The 23079-nt window shown below is 53.3% G+C and overlaps 3 protein-coding genes across 3 annotated transcripts; 2 read left to right on the plus strand and 1 right to left on the minus strand.

Moving 5' to 3' along the window:
* Positions 1–310: 310 nt before the first annotated feature.
* On the minus strand, positions 311–19714 carry LOC104063063 (zinc finger protein 250). The gene is given in 8 exon segments (XM_054060683.1): positions 311–8184; positions 8868–8994; positions 9779–9963; positions 11332–11556; positions 11632–12007; positions 17873–18019; positions 18223–18352; positions 19384–19714. Coding segments are annotated over 8 exon segments (2856 nt in total). The 5' UTR covers positions 19620–19714; the 3' UTR covers positions 311–6754.
* On the plus strand, positions 9947–15390 carry LOC128851439 (zinc finger protein OZF-like). Its single transcript, XM_054060386.1, has 3 exons — positions 9947–10059; positions 10235–10361; positions 11031–15390. Exons 1-3 carry the CDS (start codon positions 10039–10041, stop codon positions 12284–12286), a joined length of 1404 nt encoding a protein of 467 aa, XP_053916361.1. The 5' UTR covers positions 9947–10038; the 3' UTR covers positions 12287–15390.
* A 100-nt stretch (positions 19715–19814) lies between the features above and the next one.
* On the plus strand, positions 19815–23079 carry LOC128851497 (gastrula zinc finger protein XlCGF8.2DB-like). The gene is made up of 4 exons (XM_054060685.1): positions 19815–19906; positions 20932–21058; positions 21724–22380; positions 22823–23079. The coding sequence occupies exons 1-4, from the start codon at positions 19820–19822 to the stop codon at positions 23077–23079; spliced, it is 1128 nt and encodes a 375-aa protein (XP_053916660.1). The 5' UTR covers positions 19815–19819.

The following is a 23079-nucleotide window of genomic DNA, read 5'->3' on the forward strand; positions in this document are numbered from 1 at the left end:
AGGAAAATAACAATTTAAAGGTAAACTGAGGCGGTGTTGCATGACGTGCAGTATTGAGCAAGGGTGCACTAGAATAAATAAAATTCACTAGACACCAGAACAAGATTTACCTGATTTGCGTAAGCCTCACCCTCGATCACAGGAATGGGATACGGTCTCAGATGGGTCCCCCCCGCAAAGCCCGGTATCTTCCTGCATCAGGGAAAGGTCTGCTTTGACAGTTTTACAGGCACCTCTCCAGGAAGATAGAGATAGGGAAAAAAAACCCAAAAAACAAACAAAAACAAAAAAAAAAAAAAAACAAACACACACACACAGAATCACACAGAATCACCAGGTTGGAAAGGACCCACTGGATCATGGAGTCCAACCATTCCTAACATTCCTAACACCCCATGTCCCTCAGCACTTCATCCACCCGTTCCTTAAACACCTCCAGGGAAGGCGACTCGACCACCTCCCTGGGCAGCCTGTTCCAGTGCCTAATGACTCTTACTGTGAAGAATTTTTTTCTGATATCCAACCTGAACCTCCCCTGGTGGAGCTTCAGGCCATTCCCTCTTGTCCTGTCCCCCGTCACTTGGGAGAAGAGCCCAGCTCCCTCCTCTCCACAACCTCCTTTTAGGTAGTTGTAGAGAGTAATAAGGTCTCCCCTCAGCCTCCTCTTCTCCAGGCTAAACAACCCCAGCTCTCTCAGCCGCTCCTCGTAAGACCTGTTCTCCAGCCCCCTCACCAGCTTCGTTGCTCTTCTCTGGACACGCTCCAGAGCCTCAACATCCTTCTTGTGGTGAGGGGTCCAGAACTGAACACAGTATTCGAGGTGCGGTCTCACCAGTGCCAAGTACAGAGGCAGAATAACCTCCCTGGACCTGCTGGTGACCCCATTTCTGATACAAGCCAAGATGCCGTTGGCCTTCTTGGCCACCTGGGCACACTGCTGGCTCATGTTCAGTCGGCTGTCAACCAGCACCCCCAGGTCCTTCTCCTCCATGCAGCTCTCCAGCCACTCTTCCCCCAGTCTGTAGCACTGCATAGGGTTGTTGTGCCCCAAGTGCAGGACCCGGCATTTGGCCTTGTTGAACCTCATCCCATTGGTCTCGGCCCAGCGGTCTAGCCTGTTCAGATCCCTTTGCAGAGCCTCCCTACTCTCCAGCAGATCCACACTTCCCCCCAGCTTAGTGTCATCTGCAAACTTGCTGAAGGTGCACTCAATGCCTTCATCCAGGTCATTGATAAAGACATTGAACAGAGCTGGACCCAGTACTGAGCCCTGAGGAACCCCACTTGTGACTGGCCTCCAGCTGGAGTTAACTCCATTGACCACCACTCTCTGGGCCCGGCCATCCAACCAGTTTTCAACCCAGGAGAGTGTGCGCCTGTCCAGGCCAGAGGCTGACAGTTTCTGAAGCAGAATGCTGTGAGAAACTGTGTCAAAGGCTTTACTGAAGTCCAAGAAGGTTACATCCACAGCCTTTCCCCCATCCAGTAGTCGAGTGATTTTGTCACAGAAGGTGATCAGGTTAGTTTGGCAAGATCTGCCTTTTGTAAACCCATGTTGACTGGGCCTGATCACCCGGTTCTCTTGCATGTGCTTCATGATAGCACTCAAGATCACCTGTTCCATGACTTTCCCTGGCACTGAGGTGAGACTGACAGGCCTGTAGTTCCCTGGATCCTCTCTGCAACCCTTCTTGTATATGGGCACAACATCAGCCAGCCTCCAGTCTAGTGGAACTTCCCCAGTCAGCCAGGACCTCTGGAAGATGATGGATAGGGGTTTGGAAAGGACATCCGCAGCTCCTTCAATACTCTTGGGTGGATCCCATCCGGCCCCATAGACTTGTGGGAGTCTAGCTGGGCAAGCAAGTCTCTAACCGCCTCCTCTAGGATCATGGGAGCCTCATTCTGCTCCTCTAACTCTTGGGTATGTAAACAGAAGGAACAACTTTCTTTGCTATTAAAGACTGAGGCAAAGAAGGCAGCCTTGTCCTTATCCCCTGTCACTGTTATTCCTTCTGCATCCAATAGGGACTAGATATTCCCCCTCGTCCTCCTTTTCTTGTTAATGTATTTGTAGAAAGACTTTTTGTTGTCTTTCACAGACTTAGCCAATTTGATTTCTAGTTGGGTCTTGGCCCTCCTGATTTTTTCCCTGCACGATCTCACTTCCTCCCTGTAGTCCACCCAAGATGCCTGTCCTTTCCTCCAGAGCACATAGAGCTTCTTCTTATTATTGACACATCTTGAGATCTCCCTGCTCCACCAAGCTGGCTTTTCCCCCCGCCGGCTCCTTTTCCGGAACACAGGGATGGCCTGCTCTTGAGCTGCTAGGATTTCATTTTTCAAGACCACCCAACCCTCGTGGGCTCCCTTGCCCTGAAGGACTGTTTCCCATGGGACTTTGCTAACCAACCCTCTGAACAGGCCAAAGTCTGCCCTCTGGAAGTTTAATGTGATAGTTTTGTTAGTCCCCTTCTTTATCCCACCTAGAACTGAAAACCCTATCATCTCATGATCGCGTAGTCCCAGGCGTCCTCCAACCGTCAAATCCCCAACAAGATCTTCTCTATTCGCAAACAGCAGGTCTAGGAAGGCACCCTCCCAGTTGTGCGAGGAAGTTGTCTTCCATGCACTCCAGGAACCTCCTAGACTGTTTCCTTTCTGCTGTATTGTACTCCCAGCAGACATCTGGAAAATTAAAGTCACCCACAAGGACAAGAGGTAGAGATTTAGAGACTGTCCCCAGCTGTTTATAGAAGAGCTCATCAGCTGCTTCTTCTTGGCTGGGTGGTCTGTAACAGACTCCTATCACAAAGTCCCCCTTCTTGTGGGCTCCTCTGATTTTAACCCATAGGCACTCGGTCCCATCCTCACTGTAATCCAGTTCAACTGGGGAGGGGAAATGAGCTGGCGGACAGCGAGGCAAAACTGGCAGCCAAAGGTGAGGTTAAAAACAAAAGGGGCTTTGATCTCTGACAGGTGAATCTCCATAGAAGGTAAGCCAGAATATACCAAGGAAGATCAGATAATCATGAACTTATTATAGACCTGGAAGGGTCATATAGTAAAGAGGGGTGGGTCCTCACTCCATGAGGGAAAGTAATCATTCCCCCTTATTTAACATGGCCCTTGATGAGGGAAGAATGCAGGAAGAGATACAGGGGGACAGAAGCCTTATATAAACACCTAATTAGAGGGATTGCAGCTAGAAATTTATACACCATTGTGAGACAAGTGGCTCAGCAGTGTGACCTTTGCCTCCAGACTAATCCCAAAACTACCCCAAACCAGAAATGGGCCAAATTGAAGAAGCAACGGGCCTGAGCAACAATGGCAGATTGATCTTTCAGAACTCCCAAGACAGAAGGGATGTCGATACTTATTGGTATTAACTGGCACCTTTTCAAGTTGGATGCAGGCATTCCCTACTAGAACAAGGAGATAACCAGAACATTAATACAGAACATAATACCGCGCTTTGGGGTTCCAGCAACTATGTCTCCTGATAGGAGACCACATTTTATCTCAAAAGTAGTACAGTAGATCAGTCACTATTTGCATATGAAATCATAACCTCCTACATAGTGGCAGTGGACAAACAACTCCAAAAGATTGAAAAACATGAGGTTGAAATGTGAAGTAGGAGTTTGGATGGACCTGTGCATAACATAAGACCTGGAGATTATTTATATGTAAAGTCTCTTGCAGAGAGGACTCTGGAACTGCAGTGAGGACTCTGGAACTGCAGTGAGAAGGACCATTCCAGATGCTCCTTACCTCCTTCACAGCAATCGAAATCAAGGATCAGAGTGCATGGATCACCTGAGTGAAAAAGGCACATAAATCTCCATGGAGGGTCACGCAAGTCCAACCAGGAAAATTATTTTTCTCATTATTATAATCCAGGGAGGGAAAGACACCTCTAGCCAAAAGAATACCGAGTAGCCTTGGTCTGAAGCTTTTATTTGGTATACTGGAGTCCTGGGAAATATTCTGATAGAAAGGGTTTAAATCTATCAACCATGGTTATGCATGAAAATTAAGTATATGTGAGGCAAGAATAGAATGTAGTTAGAGAACGGGGGATTCAGCAAGTGCAGGGGACTGTAGGAGGAGAAATCAATGTAGGATGCCGAATGGTTAATAGGACTATCCATAAAAAGGCATCCCAAATTACTATCTCAACTACACCTACAGATAAGAATACAAAGACCTGTATTCCAATGAATTAGACTGTTGGCATAATTCTACATTAGTACAGACCGTTAAGGTGGTTTGTCTCTGGGCCTATGACACCATTGGGCTCTCATCCAAATTTAAAATAAATATTATAGCTAAGCCTGTTCAACCCAGAATGGTCTCTTAAACGTATTGAACTGCTAATGCAAATTGATATTTCTGAAATTCAATCAGCATGCTCTCATTTCCTAAAAATATCCTTCGAGCGCTGGACAACCTGGCTGTGAGAACAAGTGCCCTTCAGGGGCAGAACACAAAGGGGCCTAACCGGAGTGTTAGAGACAGGATTGGAGGTCCTTAATGGAATTGACTCAGAAATACTAATGAATAAATTGGCCACCACAACTAGTGATTTAACAAAATCAATATAACCTTTACAGTCTTCTCTAGGAAGAAGCTTCTTAGCTTTAGGAACTAATCAGTAATCAGAAGTGTTACCAAAGTAGAAAAAGGTGGAGGAACAAGATCATGAATTAATAGTAAGAGCACTCAGTGTGATCCAAGATAAAGTTTCCTTGGCCCTCAGTTGTATACAGGCACAATTATGGATGCAATCAGTGGCTGCCTTAATTATAAGAGAAGGTGGTGAGGGTACTTTCCCCACTGAAACCCAGAAAGTGGTTTGGGACAGTGCCACTGGCTTAGAGAGGAAGCTTCAATCCTGGTAGTCTCTGGTAAATTTCACCTATGACCCCACCACTAATACAGCCACAGCCTTTGTGTTGACCATACGTAACACTTCAATATATCTAATCCACCTCATCATTGCATTAGGATTAAGCCATGATAAAACTGTGCTCTATCCTTCTGAACATAGAACATGGGCACAAATAGTAAATGGGAAATGGCAAAACGTAAATTCAGAATCTTGCATTACACGAGAACAAAAACTCCTTTGCTAAAGAATGCAATTGATGCTCAAGACATCTGCCTCGACACCGAGCAAAGCATCTGTCACTTTGAGATCCATCCAGACGCTAATCAGAGGACTGTACTTGTATATATGGGCCAGGGTTGTGTGTATTTGAGAACTGCTTGTACCTCTATAGCAAGAGATGAGATAATTATGGATAGTAAGAATCACTCTAATTTCTGTATTTGTAATTTTGTTAAGATTGTTGGGTGTGACTTTTCTTATTTAGCACCAGTCGTATCCCATCAGCTAATAAAATCCAATTATAAAATATTTCACAAATTATCACCTATACCTATTGGAATGAATCTTACATTGGTATAATAATGAAACAGTTAATGAAACATCAGGACTTGATTAGAATTCTGGATGAGGTCCAGGAAAGTGGGAAAAGACCCCGATAACAGTCCACCACGACACCGAGGAAAGAAAGGGGGTCCTAAAAAGGGTAAAAGAAAATGTGAACCATCATTGGGGGGACATGTTGTTTGGATGTCACCCCATTATTGTCCTTCTGATGCTAGTTTAAGTTAGCTTTGTTTTCTCTGCTATGCTATTTATTTGGAATTGGAGAATGCTACAACGACTAACAATTCTGACTTCTATGTCTAGTGCCCATGAGAATGCATTAAAAGGGAAATCTTCCAACAAAATATCATCCAATTCCCCTTCGAGAGATAAATTACACAGTTGGCAAATGAATTTGCCCGTGTTAAAAAGACAGGCGGAAACTGATGAGCGAAAGCAGACAAGAGGGTTTTGGAGTGTTCATTAGAGCTTGGCGTTGTTCGCCTTGAAGACCTTGGAGGCTGATAACGAAGGAGGCAGCTAGCAGAAGTTTACTGATAAGTGGGCATTGGAATGCAGAAAGCTGGAAAACAACCAGAAGAGACTGTGCTTGTACACAGCTCAAAGAAAAAACTTTTTTTCATCCTGAGGACTTCATCCCTAAGACCCCAGCCCATGAACACCAGGAGGCACTACGCAGGCGCAAGACTGGAGCAAACTTTCCAGAACTAATTATAATACGAAGCAGGGAAAGGTTATGACTATGTAGTAGGCGCTTATAACTATGCATGTCTTTACAATATAAGTAGCTACTTGTTAAGTTATATGGTGTGCAAGCTAGGAGGAGAACCCCCTTGCACCCCAGTGCTGGAAATAAATATACCTGCTTTATAACTCATTTTGGGCTATAGGGTTTGATTCCGCAAATCACCTCCGTCCCACTCCAGGGATCACTCAGATGATGTGAGGGTTAGAGCACCAGCCAATCGATCTGGTTTACAAGATGCATTGTGCGGTGCTGCTCCCTCTTGCCAACTGCTTTCTTTTGCAAAAACAAGCTCTCCTTTGCAAACTCACCATGAGTTTAGTGTTTGCCACCCACAGGGCCCAGCAAGTCTGTTAGACCACAGCACCCCTGCAGCAGCACCCAGCACCCATGGGTCTCTCAGCAGCAGATTCAGGGAGCGCTGGGTTGCAGGGGCAGCCACAGGCGAGGGGTGCTGCAGGTGCACTCGTGATCCACCATGGTCCCCTCAACCTAAAACTGCTTCTTGTAGCTGCCGCACTGCAAGGACTTGGCCTGTGTCCACCCCCTCACCTGTCAGTCACACAGTGCACTTTCTTCAGGTTCTGATTCTGGCTGTAGGTCTTGTCACACTCGCCACACTTCTAGGGCTTCTTCCTAGTGTGGATGTGCTGGTGGTTGACCAGGGTTTGCTTCCATCAGAAGTGGAGGTCGCAGCAGCCACGGGCCAAGGGACGCTCACTGGTGTGGATGTGCTGGTGCTTGATCAGATAGCCCTTCCTGCAGAAGCTCTTGCCACAGTCGGTGCAGATGAATGGGCGCTTGCCAGTGTGGACGCGCTGATGTCTGTTCAGGTTACCCTTCTGGCTGAAGCTCCTGTTGCATTCAGTGCAGGCAAAGGGGCACTTGTCTGTGTGGCTGCGCTGATGAATGATCAGTTCATCCTCGTAGCTGAAGGTCTTGTTGCACTCGGTGCAGGCAAAGGAGCACTCGGCTGTGTGGATGCGCTGGTGCCTGGTCAGGATGCTCTTCTTTCTGAAGCTCTTGCCACAGCCAGCACAGGCAAAGGGGTGCTCCCGTATGTGGATGCGCTGGTGGCTGATCAGGTTTTGCCTCCTGGTGAAGCTCTTGCCGCAGTTGGAGCAGGCAAAGGGACGGTCGCCTGTGTGGATGCGCTGGTGTGTGATGAGGTGTTGCTTCTGACTGAAGCTCTTGCTACAGTCAGTGCATGCAAAAGGGCGCTCACCAGTGTGGGTGCGCTGGTGGGTGATCAGGTCTTTCTTCCAGATGAACCTTTTGCTGCAGTCAGCGCAGGCAAAGGGGCGCTCGCCAGTGTGGATGCGCTGGTGACTAACCAGTTGTTGCTTTGACCCAAACCTTTTGCCGCAGTCAGTGCAGGCAAAAGGGCGCTCGCCAGTGTGGATGCGTTGGTGCCTGATCAGGTGTTGCTTCAAGCTGAACCTCTTGCCGCAGTCAGCGCAGGGGAAGGGCCTCTCCCCTGTGTGGATGCGCTGGTGAGTGGTGAGGCTGGCCTTCTGGCTGAACCTCTCGTCACAGCTGGCACAGGCATAGAACCGCTTGCCTGTATGGGTGCGTTGGTGTTTGGTCAAGTTGGCCTTGTGTCTGAAGACCTTCCTGCAGCCTGTGCAGATGTAGAGCCGCTCGCCCCTGTGGCTCCACCCCTGGATGGCCAATGCTGTCCGGCTTCTGAAGCTCGTTTTACACTTGGAAAAATTGGATGGGTTCTTCTCCAGCACCTGAGGGGCCGGCACATTGTGGAGGTGAGGGTACCATGACTGGTCCCCCAGTCTCCCACCCAGCTTGCTAAGAGATGAGCCCACCCAGTGCCTGCCGCTGAACCTGCTCCTTCCCACGGATGCCCGAGTCCCGCCTGGCACAGGACTCCAGTGCCTCTGCAGTGCCACAGGGGGGTCTGGCACACACGGTGTCTCTCCTCGCTCCAGCTTGCAGATGATATCTGGCTTGACGGCAGCCCAGCCTGTCCAGGGCACAGAAAGAAGCACACTCTACTGCACTGCTGGTATGGTAGCACAAACCTCTATCACCCACAGCCCCACCATCTTCCCCCAATCCCCTCCTCTCTCCTCACTCAGCCCGGCTATCATTCATACCCCATTCCCAGCGCCTACAGACCCCTCTCGCCTCACCCTCATCACCTCGTCTACTCTCCTGCAGACAGGGTGCCTGCAAAGGGCTCAAAGCTGCAAAAGAGGAGGTTTAGACCACACACGAGGAAGCATTTCTTTACCCAGTGTGTTCAAATCCTGCAACAGGCTTCCTAGAGAGGCACCTGATGCCCCAAGCCTCTCAGGGTTGGAGAGGGATTTGGACAAATCCCAGAATCCCATGCTTTAACTGCTGCTCAGTCATGAAGGGCTCAGGCAGTTGGACCAGATGAGCCTTTTAGGTCCTTTTCCACTGAAAATATCTCTTCCATCCCATCCCATCCAGTCCCGTCCTGTCTTGTCCGGTCCCATCCTCTCTACCAGGACTGCTCTGCACACGAGGCTGCCTGCCAGGGGAAAACCTGCAGTCACCACCCCAACATCAGCACTCAGGCAGCAACAAACACACCTGGATTTTTGCTTCCAAGGCCTCCAGCTCAGTTCAAAAAGGGAATTCTGCCTCCAGCCCAGCCCGGCAGAGCTGCAGAGTCCTTACCTAGCGAGGCGACCATCTCATAGGTGTCCAGCATCACCTCCCGGTACAGCCGCCGCTGCCAGCCTGACAGCTCTGCCCACTCCTTGCGGGAGAAGTAGATGGCCACCTCCTCGAACGGCCCCGCCATCTGCAGCAAGAAGCACGCCTGGCTCAGCACGCCCCGCTGTGCCTTACCCGCACCCCTCTGCCCAAATCCAGAGAGCTGCAGCAGCCTGATGGCAGCAGCAAGAGAGCTGCAGCAGCCCTGGCAAGGCAAGGGCAGGGGCACAGGGGCAGCAGGTGGCACAGCTGGGCAGCAGAAGAAGATCCCTGGTCAACTCTGCCTTGGGGCGGCTTCTCTTGGTGTCTCCCCTCCCACCTGCTTGGAAAAATTAACTGCTTCCCAGCCAAACCCCAGCCATTCCCCACCCGCGCTCACATGCCACCCTTTCCACCACTTTTCCTGCCAGTGACATTGATCCAGAGATCTTCAAGTGGATCTCCTACTTTAATCCTGTGGCTTTCCCTCTCCAGTGCGGCTGATTTCAATTAATGGTGCCGGTGCCCCAGAGGGGCTGAGAGCAGGGATGTACCCATCCTGATCCTGGGACGCTGGGTCCGTGCCCAGATGAAACGCTGGGATGCCGGTTCCCCGCACCCCATGGAGAGGCGCAACAGGGACAGGGGCACCGCTGACACCCTTCGAGGCAGCTTTCCGCGGCCCTGGCCCCCTTAGGGACCCCCGCCAGAGCAGCGGGGGCTGTGCCCTCTCCCTGCCCCGCGCCGCCTGGGCTTGACCCCCCCTTGCCGGAGCAGCCTGGACCCCGCGCCGCTGCCTCTCGCCGGGGAGACGCAGCCTCGCCCCGACATCGCTCCGGCCGGAGGCAGCGGGGACGCTCCGGATGCCGCCCCACACGCCTGCCGAGAGGCACCTCGATCCCTGCTGCTCGCAGCAGAAGGAAGGCGGCACAGAAAGAGCCGCCGCCTCCCCTCCCAGCGACCCCCTCTGCCTGCGGCTCCGGAAGGAACTGGTTGGAGGGGAAGAATTTGCGTTGCAGGATTGGTCTCTCACCACGGGTTGCGCCTCTTCCTGAGGGGCCGGGACGGAGCATCGGGGCTGGGAAAGGACCAGGGCTCCCAGCATCGTGCTGGGCAGGGACACAGCATCCCAGCATCGGGTTGGGCACATCCGATGTCACAAGCAGGAAGAGCGGTGGGGATGGAGGGGAAAGGGTGGGATTGGAACACGAGTGGGAAATGGCCTGGGTTGGTCTGGGCTCGATCCCCCGGGGCTGCCTGGTCCTGGCCTGGCAGCGTCAGGGTTTGGGCAGAGGGGTGCGGGTAAGGCACAGCGGGGCGTGCTGAGCCAGGCGTGCTTCTTGCTGCAGATGGCGGGGCCGTTCGAGGAGGTGGCCATCTACTTCTCCCGCGAGGAGTGGGCAGAGCTGTCAGGCTGGCAGCGGCGGCTGTACCGGGAGGTGATGCTGGACACCTATGAGATGGTCGCCTCCCTGGGTAAGGAGTCTGCACTCTGCCGGGCTGGGCTGGAGGCAGAATTCTGATTTTGAACTGGGTTGGAGGCCTTGGTAGCAAAAATCAAGGCCTACAGGCTTTGCTGCCTGAGTGCTGATGTTGGGGTTGTGATTGCAAGTTTTCCCCTGATGGGCAGCCTCGTATGCAGAGCAGTGCTGGTAGTAAGGATGGCATGGCATTGGAGAAACATTTTCAATGCAAAAGGACCTACGAGGCACACCCAGTCCAACTGCCTGAGCCTTTCAGGCCTGAGCAGCAGTTAAAGCATGGGATTCAGGGCATTGTCCAAACACCTCTTCGGTCCTGACAGGCTTGGGGCATTTAGCACCTTTCCAGGAAGCCTGTTGCAGGGTTTGAGCACTCTCACTAAAGAAATGCCTCCTTGTGTCTGGTCTAATACTCCCCTTTTGCAGCGTTGAGCCCTTTGTAGGTGTTGTGTCTGCAGGAGAGTGGCTGAGGTGATGAGGGGGAATAGAGCAGAAGCTGTAGGCCCTGGGAAGGGAGGATGAATGGTAGCCGGGCTGAGTGAGGAGAGCGGTGAGGCTTGGGGGGAGACAGTGGGGCTGTGAATGTTGAGGCTGTGGTTGTTGTTGGCTGATGCTGGAATACGGGCAGTGCAGTAGAGTGTGCTTCTTTCTGTGTCCCATATAGGCTGGGCAGCTGTCAAGCCAGAGATCATCTGCAACCTGGAGCAAGGAGAGACACCGTGTGTGCCAGACCATCCCAGGGCACAGCGCAGACACCAGAGCCCTGTGCCAGGTGCATCCTGGGTATCTGCGGGAAGGAGGAGGTCCAGCAGGAGGCACTGTGGGGGGCCATCGGTTAGCGAGCCAAGCAGGAGCCGGGGAGACCAGTCAGGGCACCCTCACATCCATGATGTGCCAGCCCCTCAGCTGCTGGAGAAGAACTCATCGACATTTTCCGAGTGCAGCAAAGGCTTTAGCATTCGGACTGCGCTGGTCGTCCATGAGAGGAGCCATGCAGGCAAGCAGCTCTTCAGCTGCACCATGTGCAGCAGGAGCTTCATCAAGAAGGGCAACTTGATCAAACACCGTTGCATCCACACCGGTGAGCGCCCCTTTGCATGCACTAACTGTGGCAAGAGCTTCAGTCAGAAGCACCACCTGATCAGCCACCAGCGCATCCACACAGGTGAGCGCCCCTTCACCTGCACTGACTGCGGCAAGAGCTTCAGTCAGAGGCAAATCCTAACCAGGCACAAGCGCATCCACACAGGTGAGCGCCCATTCACTTGCGCTGACTGCGGCAAGAGCTTCAGCTGGAAGCACCAGCTGATCAGCCACCAGCACATCCACACCGGTGAGTGGACCTTCATGTGCGCTGACTGCGGCAAGAGCTTCAGTCAGAAGCACCGGTTGATCATCCACCAGCGCATCCACACAGGTGAGCAGCCCTTCACCTGCACTGACTGCAGCAAGAGCTTCACCTGCAAGCAACACCTGATCAGCCACCGGCGCATCCACGCAGGCGAGCGCCCCTTCGCCTGTGCTGACTGCGGCAAGAGCTTCACCTGGAACAGTAACCTGATCAGGCACCAGCGCATCCATACTGGCGAGCGCCCCTTCGCCTGCATGGAGTGTGACAAGACCTTCAGTCGGAAGCCGCACCTGATTAGGCACAAGCGCCTCCACACCAGTGCGAAGCACTTTTCCTGTGGCGACTGTGGCAAGAGCTTCAAACGGCAGAGCTCCCTGATCAGCCACCAGCATATCCACTCAGCCGAGTGCCCCTTTGCCTGCAACGACTGCGGCAAGAACTTCACCAGGAAGCAACACCTGATTAGACACCAGCGCATCCACACCACTGAGGAAATCTACAAGTGTGGCAAGTGCAGCAAGATCTACAGCCAGAAGTCTGCTCTGAAGAGACACCAGCGGGTGCATTGAGGCCCCCAGGCTGTGCCGCAGGGCAACTGCCAGAAGGAGGGGTGTCTGTCCTCTGCAGCGGCGCAGTTGCAGGACAAGTCCTTACAGTGAAGGGAGCAGCAAGGAGCAGTTATGGTGATGCCATAAGCAGTTACTATTACAAGACTGGAATGTTTTGATTTAAGCTAAAGTAAATTAAATTTCATCTATGTAATTGTGGCTTTTGAAAGTTCAGCAGAATGGCCCTCTTATAGAAGGGTGTTTTTTTCAAAGAATGTTTTTCCAGACATTGTTCATTCTTTGAAGATGGTAACATCTTGTGTCCAGTATAATCTGTGCTGAACAGATGGCATAAATGGGTATGAACTGGAGAGGGGCAGATTTAGGCTAGACATAAGGAAGAATTTTTTCACCGTGAGAGGGGTAAGGCACTGGAACATGTTGTCCAGGGAGGTTGTGGCTGCCCCATCCCTGGAGGTGTTCAAGGCCAGGTTGGATGGGGCCTTGGGCAGGCTGGTCTAGTGGGATGTGTCCCTGCCCATGGCAGGGGGATTGGAACTAGATGATCTTTAAGGTCCTTTCCAACCCAAACTATTCTATGATTCCATGATTCTGTATCTCTTCTTCTGTAATCGCCTCTGTTTGGAGTCTTTCCCTATCTCAAAGGCAAGGTCAAGCAGAGAGCCGGAGCCAGTTCCAAATTAGCAAGAGATTTGACTGTTGTGAAGTTTCATGATACCCTTAAAATTTGTCCTTGGAAAGTAATCAAATATGCATAAGATGTCTGGGAAGATTTGCCCACGTGCGTGTAAATGGGAAATATAATCTGTAACAGCTCTTGTCTCGCTGCGCATGGTTGGTGGAGATAACTTCCTTGTGTTGCCCTGGCCTGATCAAGGATGCTTGCTTTCTAAAACTCCACAACGAGTCTTAGAGTGTTTGATATGCTGGCATTTTCAGTATGAACAGAGGGTGCTGGAGAAGGAGGGTTGGCAAAAAACATGACTCAGGAAATGTGGAATGGATGTTGAGGGGAAAAAAAAGGTCAGGGCTGAGCATTCCCCAAGTTGGAATCAGCCATCTGCCATGGAACGTGATGGCACAGGGCTGTGCCTGGAAGGGCTGCACTGCATCTGGTGAGCTTTGGGGTCTTCTCCATGTCCGCTGTCTCCCTGTGGCATAGGGGCAAGGAGAAACGAGGACTCTGATCTCCAGACTCGCCCCTTTGCAAGCGTGAGCTAAAGTGGGGCTGTGATTCTTCTTCCTGTGGTGGCCAGAGTCTTGCTGGAGAAGAGGGTGGGTCCCATCTGTGCTTCCATGTGGAGTTGGCATCACTGGTGTGGGTAGTGGTGCATTAGTGTGGACAAGGCACAGTTTGGGCAAGTGAGGGGCTTGTGTCATGTTGTGGAAGTGCCTCTGTGCTGTTCTGTGTTGACATACATGCTCAGAGAGGCTGTAGCCTTTCTACCAAGCCCATTGTCCTCTGCAGCCCTGGTGTTGTGCTGGGTGAGGTTGGAAAGAGCCTTGGGAGAAGAAAGGAAGAGCAGGTGTCTCAGGTTGTGGTGCAGGAGAACTTTATTGAGGGGAAAAGAAACAATGAGAAAAGAGCAGCAAGTGGAAGGGGTGGTAGTGAGGGCCCTTAGCAGGGGTAGCAGCCTCTCCAATGGCTGCCACAAAAGCCCAGGCCTCCCAAGCCATAGCTGTAGCTGAAGGCCCCGTTGGAGACGGGCACTCCCTGGTAGCTGAGTTCGCTAATCACTGTTCTCCTTGCACCAGTTCTTCAATGTCATGTTCTCCTCTTGAGCACGTGTCCACTTGGCCCCAGCAGCAGCTTTGAAGTGAGAGTGTTAGAGGCCAAAGGCTTGGTGTTGATGGCGTGTGTCAGGCCAGGCAGAAGATGTGACCAAAGTGTGGGAGAAGTGTGATGTTATCAGTGAAGGCATCAAGTGGCGCTCGTGTGGTGTGGTTTGCAGGTGCATTGTGAAGAGGTGACCCAATTTCTTGGCATCCAGATCCAGCACTCTGGGAGCAGGGGGGAGAAGAAGGTGGTGAGTAGTCATCAATGTGTATTTACAAAGAAGACATCATCCTTGATGAGCCTCTGTGCCTTCTACATTGAAGTGACAAACTATGTGGTTGAGAATACAGCTGAGGCTGGTGTTTCCCTTGAGTTTTGTGCAAAAAAACTTTGATGATTTCTCTCCTTGCATCCTCCATAACTGGCTAAAAAAGTATATATGTGTATGTGGAGAGTGAGATGGACCGCAATGTGGTTGAAGGGCTGGCCCAGAGACTTGTGGTGAGTGGCACAAAGCCCTGGTGGAGGCAAGTCTCAGGTCATGTAGCCCAGGACTGAGATCTGTGGGACAAACCCTCTCCAACATCCTCCTCAATGACCAGGGTTGTGGGATGCAGTGGCCCCTCAGCACGCTGGCAGATGTTACCTCTCATTTGAAAGAGGCTATCATTAACAAGGAGTGTTGTGATAAGAAGAGAGAGAATAGTTTTAAACTCAATGAAACTATATTTAGCCACCTCCCTCGGTTGCACTGATGAAACAAAAAGCATCGTGCCAGGTGCCGACACTGCTTCCTTTCTGCAATGTTTCGAGCTTTAGGTAAGCTTTGGGGAAGGAGCGGGCAAGTGATATGGGCTGAGGTCTCCCTGCAGTGAGCAAAGTAGGCATTTTGTCGCTTGATGGGGCAGGGAGGTGACCCAGACACCCATGGATAGTTGTTTGCAAGGTGTTGCCTGGGATGCTACCACTGTTACAAAGAAGCTGCCACCACTGCTACTGGGGAACTGCCACCAATGCCACCGTGGATCTGCCAGCACAGCCGTCAGGGAACAGCCACCGCTATCACCAGGAAGCTGCCACCATTGACACTAGGGAGCTTCCACCACTGTCATGGGGGAGCTGCCACCACTGCCACTAGGGAGCTCCTGCACTGTTCTGTTGCCCTCACTTGGGGGTTTAATGCTGCTTGGGGTGCCCTGCGGGGTCAGAGCTGCCGAGGGATGCAGAGGCACAGGCACATCCTGGCCACGGACATCCTCTTCCCCCTCCCAACAGCACAGGTTGTGAGCAGGGCTCCGCCAGCTGCTGACCGAGGGAGACTTCAACCCAGTTGAAGTCTCCCAGGGCCACCCCCTTGCCTGGGAGAGCAGCCTGGCCCTGCTCCTCAGGACAAGCTCAGAGATCTCAGGACAAGCCATGTGTGCCTTGGGAAAATCTCCCCTCGTGTTAGGAACTCCCTTTGCGCTGCTCCCTGGGTTACAATGGCCACGGCCAGAGCTGTCAGGCACTCCTTGCCCATACCTGGGACATCTCTGGCCTCAATCCTATCCCCGGAGAAGGCAGCAGGGACTGGGGCCAGAAAGGGAAATAGTGACTGAAGAAAATCATCTGCAGATCCTGGAAGGGTGAATCCAAAGACAGACCCTTTGTGCTCTCTGGGAGCCTGGAACACCTCTAAGGGTAGGTTTTATGAGGACTCACATACCTGATTTCATGAGGTTCCACCATCATCCATCAGTGAATGGCTGCACTTCAAGTTGAATCATGCATGAAATTCATGGAAAGAGAAATTTTAATCATAGTTTCAGCCCTGGGAGGAGGGGAGTGATTTGCTTTCGAACGGTCTCTCTGCATGTGACCTCATTTAACCCCAATCTGACTTGCCAAATCCAGCTCGAGCAAGAACACCTCGGGCACTGGAAAAGCCCAGGGGACCTGCAGAGGCAGCTGGGCCATGGCCACCGCCTGGAACCCCGGTCCAGCAGGGGCACAGCAACCCAGCCAAGGAGGGCACCAGCAACCAAGCATCCCAGCAGAGAGGGCACCGGTATCACAGCATTTCAGCAGGAAGGGCACCAGCATCCCAGTATCCCAGCAGGGAGGGGGGCAGCATCCCAGTATCCCAGCATCCCTGCCAGGGAAGGAGCACCACACCACTATCCCAGCCCAGCACAGACGGCAGTGCCCAGCATCCCAGCCAGGAAGGGTGCCCAGCCTGGGAAGGGTCCCAGCATCCTAGACAATGGGGATTGCAGCACCCAGCACCTCACCAGGTACCCTGTGCCTTGTGGAACAGCAGTGCCCAGCAGCCCAGGTGGGCAGGGACTCAGCATCCCAGCACCTAATTCAGCAGGGACCCAGGACTGCCCTGCACCTCCTCCCCAGCTGAGCTGCTGCAGGCACTGGTGCTGGGCCAGCAGGAACCAGGGGCTCAGCAGGGTTACCACTTCCAGCAAGAAGGTGAGTGCCTGGGCCAGGGGGCAGGTGGCTCAGCAGCACCCAGGTCTTGCAGCCCCCACAGCCCCTCAGGGCCCCCTGAAACTCCCAGTGCCCCAGGCTCCTCGTGTCCCCCTGAAACTCAAAGGCATCTTCGCACCCCTGAAGAGAAACCTGAGAGCTGGGCTCTCAGTGATGTGGCCACCAACTTCAGCTCCAGACTCTGTCTGGGGAACAGAGGGGGACTCTGGGCATGGGTGAAGTTGTGCTGCTTGTGCTGAATGACCCAACATTGTAAAAAGCTGATGGGAAGAGCTGGCAGTTCCAGCGAGCTCCAGCAGCCCCAGCATGGGTGTCAGCTCTCTGAGATGAGCCCATGGCCCTCTGGCTCTCTTGGGATCACCCTCATCCTCCCACAAGTCCCAGGGCAGTTCCCAGCCAACAAGAATGGGCCAGGAAAGGGTTTTCCTAGGGACAAGAAACGGGTCACCGGCCCCTGAACTGCTGCCACCACCAAGCAGTGGCACACCCCACGCTGCTGTGGAGCTCACTGCTTATCATCAGAACAAAGAATCTTCTTCACCATCTGCGAGGAAAAAGAAAGCAGCATTTCCCCCTCTGTCCTGTGAACCATGCTGACTGCACTGGGATACAGTTATTGTATTTCCGTGGTCCCTGCGTCCCCTTGAAATTGAAAATGAGAGCAAACCAAACTCTCTTGTTTTGGAGTTTTAGAAAGCAAACGTCCTTGATCAGGCCTGGGCAACACGAGGGAGTGATCTCCATCAATCATGCGCAGTGAGACAAGAGCTGTAACAGAATATATCTCCCATTTACACGCACACGTAATAAGGTAAATTTTCCAAAAAAAACTTATGCATAGTCGATTACTTTCCAAGGACTCATTCTGATGTTACCATGAAACTTGTCAACAATCAAAACTCTTGCTAATTTGGAGCTGGCTTCAGCTCTCTGCTTGACCTTGCCTTTGAGATAGGGAAAGACTCCAAACAGAGGTGATTACAGAAGAAGAGACATCTGTGCAACAAAGATCATACTGGACACAAGACGTTACCATCTTCAAAGAATACAGTGTCTGGAAAAATACCATTTAAAAAAATTGTATGCTATCAGAGGGACATTCTGCCTAACTTCCAAAAAACACAATTACTTAGATGAAACTAAACTCTACTTCAGCTTAAATCAAAATATTCCACATTTTGTAACAGTAACTACTTCTTGCATCACCATAACTGATTCTTGCAGCCCCCTCACTCTAAGGACTTGTCCCTGCATCCACCTCGCTGCAGGGGACAGACACCCCTCCTCCTACCAGACGCCCTGCCACACACAGCCCAGAGGCCTCAATGCACCTGCTGGTGTTTCTCGCTGGTGTGGATGCACTGATGTCTGAGCAGGTGTTGCTTTCTGGTGAATTTCTTGCCACACTTGGTGCAGGCAAAGGGGCGCTCACCTGTGTGTATGCTCCGGTGGCTGCTCAGGCAGCTCTTCCAGTTGAAAGAAGTTCATTCAGCACAGGAAACTTGATTTGCACCGGTGTGGATTTGCTTATGCCTATCCAGGGAGCTCTTCTCAATGAAGCTCTTCCCACAGTCTGTGCAGCTGAAGGGCCGCTCGCCAGTGTGCATGCGCTGGTGGGTGATCATGTGTTCCTTCCAATGGAAGCATTTGCCACAGTTCATGCAGGCAAAAGGGGACTCACCAGTGTGGACACGCTGTGCCTGATCAGGGAGCCCTTCCGGCTGGAGCTCTTGCTGCACTCCACGCAGGCAAAGGGCCGTTCACTGGTGTGTATCTGCTGGTGGTTGACCAGGTGTTCCTTCCAAATGAAGCTGTTGCCACAGAAAAAGCGTGCCAGGGGACGCTTGCCTGGTGTGGATGCATTGGTGTTTGATCAAGTTGCTCTTCTTACTGAAGCTCCTGCTGCACATGGTGCAGGTGAAGGGCTGCTTGCCTGCGTCGCTTCTCTCATGGATGGCCAGAGCACTCTGACTGCTAAAGCCCTTGTTGCACTCAGAAAACGTGGATGGGTTCTTCTCCAGCAGCTGAGGGGCTGGCACATCATGGATGTGAGGGTGCCCTGACTGGTACCCCTGGCTCCTGCTCAGCTCACTAACTAATGAGCCCCTCCAGTGCCTCCTGGTGGACCTCCTCCTTCCCGCAGATACCCAGGATGCACCTGGCAGAGGGCTCTGGTGTCTGCGCTGTGCCCTGGGATGGTCTGGCACGCACGGTGTCTCTCCTTGCTCCAGGTTGCAGATAATCTCTGGCTTGACAGCTGCCCAGCCTATATGGGACACAGAAAGAAGCACACTCTACTGCACGGCCCGTATTCCAGCATCAGCCAACAACAACCACAGCCTCAACATTCACAGCCCCTCCAACTGCCTCCACGCTTCTCCGCTTTCCTCACTCAGCCCGGCTATCATTCATCCCCCATTCCCTGCACCTACAGCCTCCTCTCTATTCCCCCTCATCACCTCGGCCACTCTCCTGCAGACACAACACCTACAAAGGCCTCAATGCTGCAAAAGGGGAGTATTAGACCAGACACAAGGAGGCATTTCTTTAGCGAGAGTGCTCAAACCCTGCAACAGGCTTCCTGGAAAGGTGCTAAATGCCCCAAGCCTGTCAGGACCGAAGAGGTGTTTGGACAATGCCCTGAATCCCATGCTTTAACTGCTGCTCAGGCCTGAAGGGCTCAGGCAGTTGGATGGGGTGTGCCTCGTAGGTCCCTTTACATTAAAAATGTCTCTCCAATACCATGCCATGCCATGCCATGCCATCCTTACTACCAGGACTGCTCTGCATACGAGGCTGCCCATCAGGGGAAAACTTGCAATCACAACCCCAACATCAGCACTCAGGCAGCAAAGCCTGTAGGCCTTGATTTTTGCTTCCAAGGCCTCCAGCCCAGTTGAAAAAAAGGAATTCTGCCTCCAGCCCAGCCCGGCAGAGTGCAGAGTCCTCACCCAGCGAGGCGACCATCTCGTAGGTGTCCAGCATCACCTCCTGGTACAGCCGCCGCTGCCAGCCCGACAGCTCTGCCCACTCCTCGCGGGAGAAGTAGATGGCCACCTCCTCGAACGGCCCCGCCATCTGCAGCAAGAAGCACGCCTGGCTCAGCACGCCCCGCTTGTGCCTTACCCGCACCCCTCTGCCCAAACCCTGATGCTGTCAGGCCGGGACGCAGCAGCCCCGGGGGATCGAGCCCAGACCAACCCCGGACATTTCCCACTCATGTTCAAATCCCACCCTTTCCCCTCCATCCCCACCGCCCTTCCTGCTTGTGATATCGGATGTGCCCAGCCCGGTGCTGGGATCCCGAGTCCCTTCCCAGCCCCGATGCTCCGTCCCGGCCCCTCAGGAAAGAGGCGGAACCCGTGGTGAGAGACCAATCCCGCAACGGAAATGCTTCCCCTCCAACCGGTTCCTTCCGGAGCCGCAGGCAGAGGGGGTCGCTGGGAGGCGAGGCGGGGGCTCTTTCTGTGCCGCCTTCCTTCTGCTGCGAGCAGCAGGGATCGAGGTGCCTCTCGGCAGGCGTGTGGGGCGGCATCCGGAGCGTCCCCGCTGCCTCCGGCCGGAGCGATGTCGGGGCGAGGCTGCGTCTCCCCGGCGAGAGGCAGCGGCGCGGGGTCCCGGCTGCTCCGGCAAGGGGGGGTCAAGCCCAGGCGGCGCGGGGCAGGGAGAGGGCGCAGCCGCCGCTGCTCTGGCGGGGGTCCCTAAGGGGGCCGGAGCCGGGGAAAGCTGCCTCGAAGGGTGTCAGCTGTGCCCCTGTCCCTGTTGCGCTTCTCCATGGGGTGCGGGGAACCGGCATCCCAGCGTTTCATCTGGGCACGGACCCAGCGTCCCAGGATCTCGACTGGGCATGGACTCGGGGTCCCAGCATCAGGCTGGGCAGGGACCCAGCACCCCAGCATCAGGCGGGGCTTCTTTCAGCCCCTCTAGGGCAGTGGCACACCATTATCTGAAGTCAGCCGAAAATGGGGAGGGAAACCCACCGGCCTAGGGTTGGAAATCCACTTGGAGATCTCTGGATCAATGTCACAGGCAGGAAAAATCCTGGAAATGGTGCGGAAAGGGTGGCATGTGAGCGCGGGTGGGGAATGGCTGGGGTTTGGCTGGGAAGGAGTTAGTTTTTCCAAGCAGGTGCGAGGGGAGGCACCAAGAGAAGCCGCCCCAAGGCAGAGTTGATCAGGGATCTTCTTCTGCTGCCCAGCTGTGCCACCTGCTGCCCCTGTGCCCCTGCTCTTGCCTTGCCAGGGCTGCTGCAAGCTCTCTTGTTGCTGCCTTCGGGCTGCTGGAGCCCTCTGGGCTGCTTGGTTCTGGACTGGCAGCGTCAGGGTTTGGGCAGAGGGGTGCGGGTAAGGCACAGCGGGGTGTGCTGAGCCAGGCGTGCTTCTTGCTGCAGATGGCGGGGCCGTTCGAGGAGGTGGCCATCTACTTCTCCCGCAAGGAGTGGGCAGAGCTGTCAGGCTGGCAGCGGCGGCTGTACCGGGAGGTGATGCTGGACACCTATGAGATGGTCACCTCACTAGGTAAGGACTCTCTGTACTCTGCCGGGCTGGGCTGGAGGCAGAATTCCCTTTTTGAACTGAGCTGGAGGCCTTGGAAGCAAAAATCCAGGTGTGTGCTTTGCTGCCTGAGTGCTGATGTTGGGGTTGTGATTGCAAGTTTTTCCTTGGCAGGCAGCCTTGTGTGCAGAGCAGTCCTGGTAGAGAGGATGGGATGGAAGAGATATTTTCAGTGGAAAGGGACCTAAAAGGCTCATCTGGTCCAACTGCCTGAGCCCTTCATGACTGAGCAGCAGTTAAAGCATGGGATTCTGGGATTTGTCCAAATCCCTCTCCAACCCTGAGAGGCTTGGGGTATCAGGTGCCTCTCTAGGAAGCCTGTTGCAGGGTTTGAACACACTGGGTAAAGAAATGCTTCCTTGTGTGTGGTCTAAAACTCCTCTTTTGCAGCTTTGAGCCCTTTGCAGGCACCCTGTCTGCAGGAGAGTAGCCGAGGTGATGAGGGGTGAGGCGAGAGGGGTCTGTAGGCGCTAGGAATGGGGTATGAATGATAGCCGGGCTGAGTGAGGAGAGAGGAGGGGATTGGGGGAAGATGGTGGGGCTGTGGATACTGGGGCTATGAGTGTTAGGGCTTCGTGCTACCATACCAGCAGTGCAGTAGAGTGCGCTTCTTTCTGTGCCCTGGACAGGTTGGGCTGCCGTCAAGCCAGATATCATCTGCAAGCTGGAGCGAGGAGAGACACCGTGTGTGCCAGACCCCCCTGTGGCACTGCAGAGGCACTGGAGTCCTGTGCCAGGCGGGTCTCGGGCATCCGTGAGGTCCAGCAGCAGGCACTGGGTGGGCGAGCGCTCCTTTGCCTGTGCCAGCTGTGACAAGAGGTTTAGCTTGAAGCAAAACCTGATGAGGCACCAACGCGTCCACACTGATGAGCGCCCTTTTGCCTGCACTGACTGCGGCAAGAGGTTCAGGTCAAAGCAACACCTGATTAGCCACCAGCGCGTCCACACTGGTGAGCGCCCCTTTGCCTGCACTGACTGCGGTAAGAGATTCAGTCAGAAGCAGCACCTGATCACCCATCAGCGCATCCACACTGGTGAATGCCCCTTTGCCTGTGCTGACTGCAGCAAAAGGTTCATCTGGAAGAAAGACCTGATAACCCACCAGCGCACCCACACTGGTGAGCGCCCTTTTGCATGCACTGCCTGTAGCAAGAGCTTCAGTCAGAAGCAACACCTTATCACCCACCAGCGCATCCACACAGGCGACCGTCCCTTTGCCTGCTCCAACTGTGGCAAGAGCTTCACCAGGAGGCAACACCTGATCAGCCACCAGCGCATCCACACAGGTGAGCACCCCTTTGCCTGTGCTGGCTGTGGCAAGAGCTTCAGAGAGAAGAGCATCCTGACCAGGCACCAGCGCATCCACACAGCTGAGTGTGGGACAGGATCTGTCTGACTTCAAGAAAACCCCCAGCACGGATCAATTGATAAAAGCAGACGTGCTGGAGTTTGTTGGCCACAGGCCCTGGGAGGGAGTGAGATAAGAACTTTAACAAAGATTGCTGGCTTGATTGCGGGTACTTGTTGTTGGCGGGAAACTGTCATTAGTAAGGCAGATGTTTAGAGAGAAGACCTTTTTGTATTAGCCAATCTATGTTCCCCTCGTTTGACATAACCGCCAATCATTCTCAGACACGCTATGTGTAACTGGTGTAAATATATGTTAGCTGCGCAATAAAGACAACATTTTGCTTGCATCAAGCTGCGTCCCGTCTCTCAATCGGGCAGCCGAGTGCTCCTTTGCCTGCACTGAGTGCAACAAGACCTTCAGCTGCAAGGTTGAACTGATCATTCATCAGCGCAGCCACACAGACAAGCGCCCCTTTGCCTGCACTGAATGCAACAGGAGCTTCAGCCAGAAGGGTAACCTGAACAGACGCCAGCGCGTCCACACTGGCAAGCGCCCATTCAATCTGCACCGACTGTGGCAAGAGCTTCTGCAGGAAGGGCTATCTGATCAAGCACCAGCACATCCACACCAGTGA

The sequence above is a fragment of the Cuculus canorus genome, chromosome 2, assembly GCF_017976375.1.
Source record: "Cuculus canorus isolate bCucCan1 chromosome 2, bCucCan1.pri, whole genome shotgun sequence".
In the NCBI taxonomy this organism is placed as follows: Eukaryota; Metazoa; Chordata; class Aves; order Cuculiformes; family Cuculidae; genus Cuculus; species Cuculus canorus.